General features: G+C 40.9%; 2 protein-coding genes across 2 annotated transcripts; both read right to left on the reverse strand.

Moving 5' to 3' along the window:
• Positions 1-2,556: 2,556 nt before the first annotated feature.
• Positions 2,557-3,770, reverse strand: LOC129722398 (protein spaetzle-like). Its single transcript, XM_055675804.1, has one exon. It carries the CDS (start codon positions 3,390-3,392, stop codon positions 2,730-2,732), a length of 663 nt encoding a protein of 220 aa, XP_055531779.1. The 5' UTR covers positions 3,393-3,770; the 3' UTR covers positions 2,557-2,729.
• A 7,463-nt stretch (positions 3,771-11,233) lies between these two features.
• LOC129722400 (uncharacterized) lies at positions 11,234-12,624 on the reverse strand. The gene is made up of 4 exons (XM_055675806.1): positions 12,438-12,624; positions 11,963-12,371; positions 11,768-11,911; positions 11,234-11,703 (listed from the first exon to the last, which is right to left on the reverse strand). Exons 1-4 carry the CDS (start codon positions 12,583-12,585, stop codon positions 11,361-11,363), a joined length of 1,044 nt encoding a protein of 347 aa, XP_055531781.1. The 5' UTR covers positions 12,586-12,624; the 3' UTR covers positions 11,234-11,360.
• Positions 12,625-12,992: the final 368 nt, after the last annotated feature.

A 12,992-nucleotide genomic window follows, 5' to 3' on the forward strand; every position in this document is an offset into this window, starting at 1 on the left:
CATCCGTTAATGGAACGAACAGTCCGTCATGATGTCCTCTGGTGGAACGAAACTTTCAGCAACCTCCGTCGGGATGCTAGACGCTTGTTCAACGGAGCTAAAATCACGTAGAACTGGGAAGCCTCTAGAGCAGCGGTTCTCAACCTTTTTTGTCCGCGTACCCCTTGACGATGTTTTTCATATCGATTGTACCCCCTGGCTTGGAATGTTCTCGCAGAGTGAGAGAGAGTAGTGGTAGATCATGTTGTGGTAGTTTAGTTCAGGTTTAAAATTCAACTATCGTCGAATGTTTGATTGCTACAGTCAGGTTCTAAGAGTAAGATTGAACAACAAATGAAGTATCATAAAAAAATTGCTTTATCCACCATTATTGATTTTTCTTTCGCGTACCCCCTGAGGGCTTCGAGTACCCCCTGGGGTACGCGTATTCCAGGTTGAGAACCGCTGCTCTAGAGCATCCCTCACAGAGTATAACACAGCTATGCAAAGCCAAAAGGAGGTCCAGAGTTTGATTCTATAAAAACATTTAAACTTTAACTGAAGCAACGCGACTGCGAAAAGCGATGTCCAAAGATCATACGAATGGTCTTGAGCAATCGACGAAGGAAGATGGAAAGTGACTGTCACATGGTCTCCTGGATGTTCTTATTAACATTCACTTTCCTGGTTCGTTAGTGACCTCCGGGTTGAAGAGCTACAGACGTGATTCGCAGTGCTCGCTCGTCGACTTGCATCATGTCCGAACTTATCAGCCTTTTTCGAGTCAGCTTTACTCTGGGACATATCCCGGTCAGCTGGTGGAACGTTGAAGTGGTGTTTATACCAAGCCGGGCAAAAAAGACAAAATATTGCCCAAAACCTTCAGCCCTTTAAATCTGGTTTCAACTCTTCTCAAGTTGATGAAAAAAATGACGGATAACTATATCCGCAACGAGTTTCTGAAAAAGCACCCATGCATAATCACCAATATGCTTATCAAGAAGGTAAATCTACTGTAACCGCTTTGTATTGCCTATTGACGAAGATCAAGAAGTTACTGAAATATAAGGAGCAAGCGGTCTGCGCTTTTCTTGACATTGAGGAAGCTTTCGATAACAGGTCCTTGCATCTATTTACACAGCTCAACAAAAAAAGTAGTCGACAATACTATAATGAGTTGGATCCTAGTAATGCTTTCTAGCAGAAAGATCACAGCTGCGTTGGGAGATACGCCTGTCACAAGTGAGGCAGTGAAAGGGTGTCTTCAGGAAGGAGTTCTCACTCCACTGCACTGGTGGTAGACGTTCTCCTAAACAAGCTATCGCAGCTAGGCTACAAAATCATTGGTTATGCGGATGACATAGGTCTTATTGTTCGGAGAAAATGTTTTGCAACTCTATCTAGTCATATGTATGCTAACGGCTTTTAACACCGCCTCTCAGTAGTGCTTCTAAGGGCTGAACATTAACCCCGCTAAAACAGTCGGTATACCCTCTACCAACCGAAGGATGCATTCAATCACTCCTCCGCTATTGAATGGGGTAAGACTGAGCTTCAGCCACGAGACTTAATATCTTGGAATCATTCTAGATAAAAAACTGAACTGGACTGCCCAACTAGACTACGCTTTCAAAAAGGCAACTTTAGCTATCAGGCTTTCCGTACATTGTTCTGCGAGACCTGGGGACTAAAACCACAAGTAGCTCTCTGGTCTTACATCGCCATTGCTCGGCCTACGCAACCCTCGTATGGTGGCCTAAGGTAAATGAAACGACAGCCCGGGCGAAACTTACCAAAGTTCAACGGTTAACCTGCTATATGTAATTCCGATTTATACTCAGAATCACTGAACAATGATCCCAAATTAAGTCCTGAATCGGTGAAAAAAGATTCCAAATGCAAAAAATACGTAAAACAGAATCTAGAATTCAAATAAAAGCCGCCGAATAAAGAGCAAAAAAAATCCCAGCCTAATCAGAGTTGCTAAAAACGATTTTCAAGGTCAGGTAAGGAGTAAAAAAATAACGCTCAGTATAGCTGAAAATATTTCTGAATGCCAGAGAAGGGAAAAGAGCTTAGAATTGTTAAAAATAAACAATTTTGAAGACCAAAAAACAAAAAAAAAACTAACTTTATCCCCAATTTAGAATCACTGAAAAATGCTTCTGTAGATCAGATAGAACGAAAAAAAATTGGTTTCAACTAAGCCTCAGAATCGCTGCTGAAAGTGCACGTGTCAGTGTTGGCACGGTCGGCACCAGCCGAATTTGTTGACAAAAAGTTGACATAGCAACAGGTAAAAACCATGACAGCCAAGGATCATCTGCCGCGAAAAATAACTCTCCCTCTCTCTCTGCATAACTTGATTCTACCGGGCCATCGGACCCAAAGAAATCATTACGTAAGTAAGTGAAGCGAAATTTTAATGTTTACCTGTTGACAACTAATACACCTACATTTGTGTATCTAACCGTAAATTAAACACACAAGAATAGAAGAATATCCATTTCAAGATTTTTCATGTCCACTTTTAAATTGAAACAGTTTGAATCTTGGAATGATAGTCTGCTAAGAAAGTAAGTTTTAGATATACAACATTTATTTTCTTCATATAAATTACCTCATCGCAATACATCTTCTCTTAATAAATAACTAAAATGTCAACTGGTACTTTCGTATTTTTGTCAGAATATATCAGAAAACAATTTACTGATGGTTTCTGGTCTTACAGATAAATCAACAAAATAATCCTACGAATAATTATATGGTCTCTGCAAAGGTCGGATCACACATTTACAACACGACGGAAGCCGGAACGTGTCCTTATAAGGCTGCTTGGTTGTTGGATTGATGGCCAATAGCGTACGGTAAGAATAAAGTTGCTTACAATTCGTCTTGAATAGCGAAGTAAGATATTCTAGTTTACTACACGGCCGCTCCGGATGGCGACACACTTCTATGCGGACGCCTTGAGAATAGTTCGGTGTGTTGACAATCATCACCAGTTTTTCCTCCATGGTGTATCCACTTTGTGGGTGGACCAGCTTTTCCTCGCTAGTGCAAAGGAACTCATCGTCTGATGTATCGAACCGCTGGTGTAACACATCACCACTATCGATCACTACATCGTTCCCAAAAACCTCGGCAAAACGCTGCTCATAACGGGAAACTATTTCGTCCACCAGCTTCTGCGGATAGTCCGCTACATTTGTGCATATCGGAAACTCCGGTACACATTCCGTTTCGTCCAGTCTGGGCACGAGCTCATTGGGAAACACAAAATCCAACGGCTGCGTATCGCGCGATTTCACCAACGGTCGGAATTCGGGTGACGAATTTGCACAACCAGCCAATGCAAGGAACAATCCGTTCCACCAAAGTTGAATGTGAATCCATGGAATTTTCCAAATCATGTTTCGCACTTGACCACTCAAAATCACAGAACAGCAGTTATTACACGTCTTGATTTGCGGTACGAGATAAAAAGACACCTTCCTTCGTTCGCTATGTGACTTACACTACTTAGCCACACTCTACACATCGTCTATATACGAGCCACTTTTTGTTTTATGTCGCACCTGAGCACAGGTACCTATCATAGCTCTAAAGGCTACCCACGGAAACAGGTCCGAGCAAAACAATACTGCTACGCCTTTAAAGACCTTTAAGTGTTCAGAAGTTTAATACACCAATATAGCCACAGGCAGCCATATTCCGACATGATCCTGCGCAGCAGGTAGGCTTATCAAAACAAGCTTGCTGGAAGCGCTTTCAAAACAAACTAAGAATCACTGACGCACATTCTCAGTCTCAGAGATGCTATCAGCAGCGCTAGCGCACACAAAAAATAACAAGAATAGATCCACCGAGCGGTGTGGTCTGGGCATGTTTATATATATTGAATATTGGTGAAATGAGTTATTCAAGTATTAAAATATTTTTAACTCTTGTGGAAAGTAATCATCAGTTCACAGCCAAAAAACTAAACCAAATTTATCACCTTCGCAACCAAACTAAATGCCTAGAAAGCGTAAAAAAACACAATCGGCTACTAATTTGTCACACATTCGTCGAAAGTCATTGACATGCACATAATTTGTTTATACATTGTGTTAGTTGTGTATCGAAATGCTCTAACTGATGACAAATAAACTAATTTGTGTGAACCCTAAAGTATTCGAAGTAGCGAAAGTAAAGATGGTAGTAAACAAACTCCCTGACCTGCCAAAAAAAATGAGATCAGGTCGCTCCGTGCAATGATCTATTATCAATGCAGACGCTTTGGCGAGATTATAGGGATGCTGTGAGTCCAAAGCTTCTTGCAGGGCTGCCAAGTAGCCTCGTTTGTTTGCCACATTTGTTAAATCCACCTTGCTGTCGCGAATAGCCTGAATATTTTGAGTTTGGTACTTCAAATCTCATTCCGCTGTGCATCGTCGAATGATGCGGATAGAAAAGAAAGAGATCCAGCCTTTTTTCCGTTGCACGAATAGTTGTGTGTAAGTCTTCTCTGATATCTCGGATTCGGATGATCACGTTATCCGTTCGTGTATCACTTTTGCTTTTTTATTTGCTATGCTTTATTACGAAAGCAAATTAAAACAGTTGACTTTATATTTATTTTTTAAAACTAATTCGAAGTTATAACAAAACTTTTGGAAAAAAAACAGGATAATGAAATGCGAGATTGTTTATGATGGTCGAATTTCTGAGCTTTTTTTTCGAATGAAATTCAACACAGCTTGATAAGATAGGTGTACGTGTATAGACCAATTTAAACGAATCCAATAACGAATGAAAACTATTTTGGTCCTACTGAACAAAAGTCTTTTTTCTTTTTCTTTTTAATTATCGGGAATTATTCCGAATATCTCGAGTAATACAACCTGAACTAGAACCCATCAGGCGACTCCTCGAATTGCTCAGAACTTGTATTCAGGTGGCGAATCTCGATCTATCACTGGAATAAGTCGGTTGAACAGTTGAAGTACTCTATGGCATCATTCACAGTTGGAGAGGATTCCAAAAATTCCCAATTGATGTGAGAGAAGGCAACGCTTAAGGACTTGAGTCGCTCTGTCAGCTCTGCGAAAATCTAAACATGGAACGTCATCTATATTTTCGAATTGCGTGGGTGGAGTTTCAATCAAAGTTATGTCTAATGCTGGGTGTAGCGGGCGTAGCCAGAATTTTGAATAGGGAAGGGGGGGGGGGGTGAGAAGTTCTTCAAAATTTAAGAAGTAAAAACATGGTATTTTGAAAAATAGAAATCAATGCTAGTGTTTAGTGATTGTTACATCAAGGCAACAGGTGAAAAGTTGTCCTCAACATCAGAGTGAAAAATTTGATTATTCTTTGTCCAACCTCGAATATAAATAGATGTTCTTTAGTAAAAACTCTTTTCTTCATTTAAACCTTCGCAGACACAGTCAAGATTCTCAATAAAATCTTCGGGCATCAAACGTCAACGTTCCGGAAGCGGTTCATGTGTCTTTTCACGATTGATCTGCCGATGAACACTTAGCAAGCAGAAAACACTCAACCGCTGTTCAACCATTGTTGACCTCAGCCAGGTTCCTCCTTTCTCCAACTCGAACGCAGGGCCAGAACGACTCTGATAGCAGGAAACAGAATGATTACGTAATGACGATACGCATTCGCTACCCTGAGGTACATGAACCTGTAGGAACCTTCCAGCTTAACATTATAGCTGCTAGTAGCTAGCGCTTTAGACTACCCTGGCCCACAATACCCATTTTTTCCTGTATGGTCTTCCTCACTGCGACCAGAATCGTTGATCTATTGTGAGATATGCCCGTGTATCTGCGGAGAAGTGGCATGTCTATTATTGTGTGTAATGATTGTACCCTTCCATTAAAATGCTTACTTTGTTTGTTTTTAACCTAACATGCTTCCTTTTTTTCAATTATCATTACGATTGATCAACCTAGATAGAACGTCTGCGTGATCAAAGCTATCCGTAAAGATTTATCGGATTTCAAAATCCTGGAGCAGAAGAATCAGAGCCCACCGTTGAAGCTTGTTTGTAGGGTAGATGGGAATGACCTCTTTTTCTTGAACTCGTAGAAGAGGCTTGTAGTGTCGGTCTCCAAGACGAACTTTCGGCCGATCAGCATCCGGTGTAACCGAGTCACAGCGCACACCAATGCCAGGCCTTCTTTTTCCACCTGACTTCGATTGCTTTTGACTACTGTCAAGCTTTCAGGCTGTCAGGGAACCGAAGAGTAATGTGAGCGCCAACACAACGATTTCTGACGACTGGGTGAACTTTTGCGGTTCTTAGGCATCATCTCCTTCACATACCTTACTGCATCAAACTTCGAACACTTGAGCTATGATGTAACTTCTTGCACTAAAAAATCAACGAAAATTCAATTTTCTCATCGATCTTAAAGGTCAAGCATGTTGGTTATTTTATTGTTGTTGCAAATAAGTGCAATTTCTATAGATTTAGACATGTTTTGTACATGAAAACAAAAAAAACACTTCAACGTAATCGCTTAGAGATAGATAAGCAAACCGTCTGAATACTGACTGTCACTTTTTCCAACGCCTGCTGTTTACCTGGGAGTAGCCGTACTGTGAAGAGCTATACATCACAGAGTGTAGGACATTCCAAGAAACGAAATGATATATAATAATCATACCTTTTATTACACTAGCTATAATAATTCGATTTTCATTGTAAAGTGTTCTATGTTTGAGTCGAAACGGTACTTTTCATAATAATTTTTGGCTCCCAGATACGACCGCAGTGCAGGGTCGTCGTGCGGGAGTGACATGTTTTTCATGACTGACACCTTACCCGGGTCAGATCTGACCGCATCCAGTATTTGGTCATGATATTTCGTCTGGAGCATGCTGAAACAGCATTTTTCTATACGCATATCCAACCCAAAGTCTTGTAAGCGAAATAAGACTCGAAATTTCGCCGGTGTTTGGTCCGCCCACCTACCCAGATGGCGTCCAAATCATCCAAATACACTAAGGTCGCTTTTTACGCGGTTTTTTTACGCGGATTCCGGAATTTACGCGATTTTTTTACGCGGATTCCGGAATTTACGCGGTTTTTTTTTTTCACGGATTTCGGTTTCCCTCCACTCAGAATGCAAAATTGACGCTGTTTTTTTACGCGGATTTCGGAATTTACGCGGTTTTCGCAGATTCCGGAATTTACGCGTTTTTTTACGCGGCACGTATCCCCCGCGTAAAAAGCGACTTTAGTGTATTCAGTCGTACATCCCAGGCCAGCGAGTATAGCCTTTTCCTCTCTAGTGATGTGGAGGAGTTCTGACAGGAGTTATGACATTTATGTTCACGAAAACGACAGTGCATTTCAGCAAAGAATCTGGGCTGTTCACAGAAGGGACTTTCGCTACGTGGCCGATGATTGGGTTTCGAATGATTGTTGTGGGGCGGTATCCTGGTTGAGGTTTATGAGACTGTTACACTGCTCCACAACTTGCTAGAAGGTCAGGTTCTCGGTTTCATCCTATTTGTTAACTACCCGCCTCATTTGCTGGCTCCAGATTCTTCATAAGCACTCCATCACCATTACCCAGATTCGACTCCTTGGTTCCTTTCACTGCATCGTAACGGATTTTGGAATTGAATTTTTAGGTTTTGTCATTATCTCTCACTTCTGCATTCAATCCCTGCCTCGGCTGAAGTAGCTATGGGATCTAGTCGCTAAACTAAGGCTCAAACAAAATCTCGGTTAGCTCAAAATCTTTTCCTGATTACGCGTCAATGTTCACACATAGTTGTGTTTTTGCAGGTCTTTTCTCCAATTCGGCTCGTTGAGCTCTGCAATCCGCAGGACCTCGAGAGTACTTCGATTTGAGCCAGCGGCCAGTATGGCGTCGTATGACACAACTTTACTCCAAATTCTCCACAAAATTTCTCCATTTCTTTACTCAAGTAGTCTCTAGCGTTGTCTGTTATGAAGATGTTGTAGTTTACGTAATATTTCAATGACTCAATAACGGCTGTAGCGGTCGATGGACTGGCAATGATTCATCAAAAGGTAATGGTTTAAGTATATCGAGATGTAAAAGGCTTTTGAGGCAACTCCCTAATTGAGATTGGTTCTGGCGGAGCCGACTTCGTACTGCTTTTTCTACGGCTGTATCCATTAGTGACCACCAAACCTTTAATCCTAATCGTTGCTTTAACCACTCGATTCCTGAATGTCCGATTTAAGCTAAACGAAGCATTCTGAAGGTTCGAAGGCACAATCAAACACTCTCCTTGTAGTATCACACCCTAACAACAGTACAATTCATCTTTGAACGGGGGAATTTTCTAACTGCATCACTTAACGACCTGTGTTCATAGCTTCCTTTACTTCTACAAGTGTTGGGTCGTTCACTGTACACAAGGCTCCATTCCTCTAAAGTAAATCTGCAATCATTCTGTGGCCCTCTGTCAAAGCTTTCTTCTCGCTTTGCGCGTATGATTTTTCAGCATTCGAAAGTCCCTACTAATGTACCATATAACCCTTTACACACCTTTTTTCCTGCAGCTGCACAGCTCCCAAGCCTGTGGGAGTAGCGTTGTTAATCAATATTGTGTGATCATTTGGCGCATAATAGATCATTGTATACAAAGAATAACCTCACTTTTTGCCATTTCCTGCGGGTTTGTTTACAAGGTGAGAATTTTTTTTCCATAAGGCAATCTACGGATGACGTTTAACTGCTTGTATGTTTGTTTTCCTCCTGCCTCGAACTTTCATTCAAGTTGTAAGCCGGTTTTTAGTTTTATTTCATCTATTTTTCCACTAAAACAAAGTTTGTTAAAACAGGTAACACTAATGAACTAGGATTCATAAGTGAAATATTTTTCGAAATTAAATATCAGCTGATTTTTTGGTTGAAAACAAATCGATTTTATAAGGATACACGACTAAGTCTGTATTGGTGAGATCTGGAGTAGAAAGCTCTATATACTAGCACCCTCGGATTCACAAATACATTCTTGATCATTTTCAATGCTTCACTGTGTTCTGGAACTTAGAATTTTTACACAACAAATCACAAAAAGGAGTCGTGGTTGACAGGTCCGGTGTAAACCTCTCGAGATAGGTGGTAATCCCCAGGAAGTAGTTGTTAGTTCTCTGAGTCTTTTTATTGCATCCACTTTGTTCCAAACTGGCTTGATTCCACAGTCAGAAAGAATATGTCCCATAAAAACTATAGAATGAACACTGCCTCCGATTTTTGACGTAGAATTAAATATTACGGCAACATTCTGGATTCGAACTTCGAGAGCATCACGAAAAATGTCCAATTTCAAATGCCTATAATTCAGTCAGTCAGAAATTTCTTCATTCTTGCAACAATCGATTCGGAAATTGGTAACGCGTCCAGTAAAATGAGGGAAATCGTAATTTGGGGATGCTAACTATTGAACTATTGACAAATGTAGAGCCTTGTTTTGAATGCAAAATTTCAACCAATCTGGGCTGCAAACAGGGCCAAATACCAGCCAATATGGGTATATTGGAAACCAGGATGATATCCAGAGACTAGAACTCGATCCCAGACACTATTAAAACCCAAAATGATGCCCAGAAACCGCATATCAACTCAAGACGCCTTTTTGGATGGTGACTTCTGGTTTCCAGAAAACATTAAAAATGGCCGAATACCTAATATGGCTATTTTCGGAACCGAAATGATTCCCAGAGGTAGAAAACCAACTCCAAACGGCATTTTCAAATCTAAGATGGCGACTTTCAAGTTCCGGAAAAAAGTGAAAATTATCAAATAGCCCCAATATAATAACAAACAGAGGCCAAAAATAGACTTCATTACCATGTGTATATCTCATGTTGTGACTTGCGGTTTCTGGAAAACAGCGAGAGATTTATTATTGACATTTACCGCTTTCAGACCATCATTAACACTTGCGTACTTAACCCCTCCAGAGAAAAATTAAAATTCTTTCACCTGTCATTCCGCAAGATCTAAACCGAATTTGATCCAACCTTTTTCAAAAGATCAGAAATTTATCATAGTTTTAGGGACAGTAGGGGACATTTCAAAATTTCTCGTTGTTCCGGAATTATCGAGGGGAACCGTGAGGTTAGTTCCCTTCCAGAGACACAAGCTAAATTAAAGACGGTAGCGAAACCTTGCTTGCGACATATCAAAATTCAAGTTTTTACATAAGAACACTGTTGGCAATCTGGATTTGGCCACTTGGACCATTTATATTTGACATTAACTAAAAACACTGCTATTTATTACTTACAAAAATGGCTTTATCGTTATAGCATCATAAAAAGATAAGTATACAATTGAGCAAACAACTTTATAAAATGACCTCATGGTGTAGTTGCTGTTCCAACTGTCATCATCGCGAAAAAAATTCTCCTGCCGTCAGTTGCTTTACGTAGTATTAAAAGTACGCGACTAACAATTACAAATTACATAAAATTTTGTGAATAAGAACTTTAATAAAATATTTGCACATAAGATCATGATTACATGGACCGAATCCCACATTGACGTCTGTCATCCGCTGACGGTCTGTCAGCAGGTCCAGTACTGATGGTGATTCCAGTAACGTTTCCGGTTAGAAGGCTTGTCCTTCCAACAGAATGTAATATTGAATAATGTTGAAGTTTTGTAATTTTCGGCGATTCGAATGTAATTTTTTAAACCTATGTTTAAAATATTTTCAACAGGAATGTCCAATTCTGATCGATTTTGTTCCGTTTTAAAGGTAATTGTACCACTTAGCAAATGACCTTGAACAATCTATTGTTAGGTTCCTTAGAATTCACATTTTCAAAAAATATTATTCCTATTACCTTCTTTTTGCGTAACCTTTAAACCACATACTCAAATATCACCAATGATTTTCACAAGAAGAGCAAAAACAAATAAAGCGAATATGAAACACTGAGCGCGAGTAAAGGATTAAACTAATACCGAAGAGCACCTGTTGCAGAACGGCACACCGCCAGCGCTGTTAACACCTAGCACAATCGGTTTAAAATTGACACCGAATGTTTAAGCAAACAACTTGTCTTACTTACGCTGACTCAAACTACCGGCAAGAACAGGCACCAGGGAGGTAAGATCTCTTCTGAGACGTCCGGTCAAAAAGTGCATTCTACTCTCGAAACAACACAGACTAACAAGCAATAACAACAGTACGAACGCGTGCCGACCCCTCATTGTGACTGCTGCGAAGTGAGTGAGTAATAAAATGTTACCATTCAAATCACGTTTATTTTTTTACCGTTACGGTTTGCTTACTTATTAGGCTAGTCACAAGTCAATAAATTAATTAAATAAGTCAATTATTTACACGCACCACACGCATTGTTCGTTCTATCACGCTATGGGCTAATTTGCCCTCTCGGTTTGGCTCCAGGTACGCCGCAAGATTTGTTTCCCCAGTGGGCCGGAGGTAATGGGTTGCCACTCGTTCCGCTGACTTCTGTGAGCTTTTTCACCTGCCGCCGAAATTTCATTCACGGTTTCATCTTCCACCTCAACCGATGCGGACGATTCTTCTGTTACTGGTGCTTCCGTAGTCGTAGTCGTACGAGGAAACTGTCCCCTACGACGGGTGTAATGTTGTGGTTTTTTCTTCGGAACTGCACAATCGGCGTAGATTCGACCACAGTCCTTATAGTACCGGGCTCGTTCGTCACCCAGGTCTCGGTAATTATGGAAAATGTCGCGACTGGTAAGAAATTTGTCGAAATAAAATCGGGTTCGTTAGCAGCTAGCTCATTCAAGTTACTCACCCCATCGCTCTGGTAGCGAACAGCAGAATCGGATTGCCTCGCGCGTGGAAGTCAAATTCGCACACAAATCGCTTCCGGCAAACTCGCTCATTTACGCCAAGAAATCGGAATCCCATTTCCGTTAACTGGTCGGTCCAGTAAATTCTATAAAAAAATGTATTAGAAACTGTCGCATTTACATTACCGTAACATTACTCGTTATCCAGCAGCTCGTCATCCTCTCGATTGTTCAAATCACGTCTGCGCCGGGAACCGTTCTTCGTCGCTGGTGGTCCACCAGAGAAAGGCGATATGGCCGATACTATCCCGGATGAAGTAGGTGGAGATGATCCTCCCGCTGGGGAAAGGTATGAACCACTATAGCCAAACGGTTCCGGACCAGGATAGCTAGAAATTATATCCGGACCCGCCGAGTGATACCCCGTGATTCCGCCGTAATCACCCAAGTACGGTGGGGCCACATCAGAGACAGTTGAGTGCCCGCAAAAACCACCTGGAAATAGTTTGTGCCCAAAGAAGTAGAGTCCAACTAAAAAAAGACCGATCAAAATCACTTTGACCTTGATCAGCATGATCTGGGATACCGAGGAGATCATGGGAGTCACTAGAACAAAAATCAAAATATCATGTTTAATCTTGATGATTCAGCACTAACGCAGCGTTCTCTCACATGCATGCAGCAAAAACTTATAAAACTTTTTTCGGCGCGCTCGCCCCTCGTCAACATCTTTCGAGGCTTGTTCGGTTGACGATTCTTCACAAAGCACTGTGACCACACTGACACCCAGCACTAGCAACAATTTTATCCAACTTCGCATCCTTTACCGTTTGTTTCGTTCAGCACTTTCAATTTTAACGGTACTTGACACACTAAAGTGTTCGATTCGGCTGGGATATCTTTTTATACACCGTGCAGTGTTCCCCGGTATTGGCTAATCCTTTTCGAGAAGGTGTTAATTTGTTGGTGATAACAAGAAGCGTCTCGTGATGTGCCGGTATAGCACCGTGCCGCCGTTGTGGTTAGTGTGTCTGTGGATATAGAGTCATTTATATGGTTAAAAATCGCTACTATTTTCTTTTAGCTTTCTATTATTACATTAGTTTATTTTTGGTTGTTTTTTATTGTGCCGTGCGAAAAAATGGACATATAACACCGCATTTGATTTCGCAAGGTTTTCAGTTACAATTCTAACAATTGCAATTTTTCATGATTTCATGGTGCAAG

This window comes from Wyeomyia smithii, chromosome 2, assembly GCF_029784165.1.
Source record: "Wyeomyia smithii strain HCP4-BCI-WySm-NY-G18 chromosome 2, ASM2978416v1, whole genome shotgun sequence".
NCBI lineage: Eukaryota > Metazoa > Arthropoda > Insecta > Diptera > Culicidae > Wyeomyia > Wyeomyia smithii.

Coding starts and splice junctions, on each gene's coding strand:
- LOC129722398 (XM_055675804.1), bottom strand. CDS start 3,392: ATGATTTGGAAAATTCCATGGATTCACATTCAACTTTGGTGGAACGGA.
- LOC129722400 (XM_055675806.1), bottom strand. CDS start 12,585: ATGCGAAGTTGGATAAAATTGTTGCTAGTGCTGGGTGTCAGTGTGGTC. Junction 12,372..12,437: donor TAAGTTTTTGCTGCATGCAT/GTGAGAGAACGC, acceptor TTTTTGTTCTAG/TGACTCCCATGATCTCCTCG. Junction 11,912..11,962: donor GACGAGCTGCTGGATAACGA/GTAATGTTACGG, acceptor ATTTTTTTATAG/AATTTACTGGACCGACCAGT.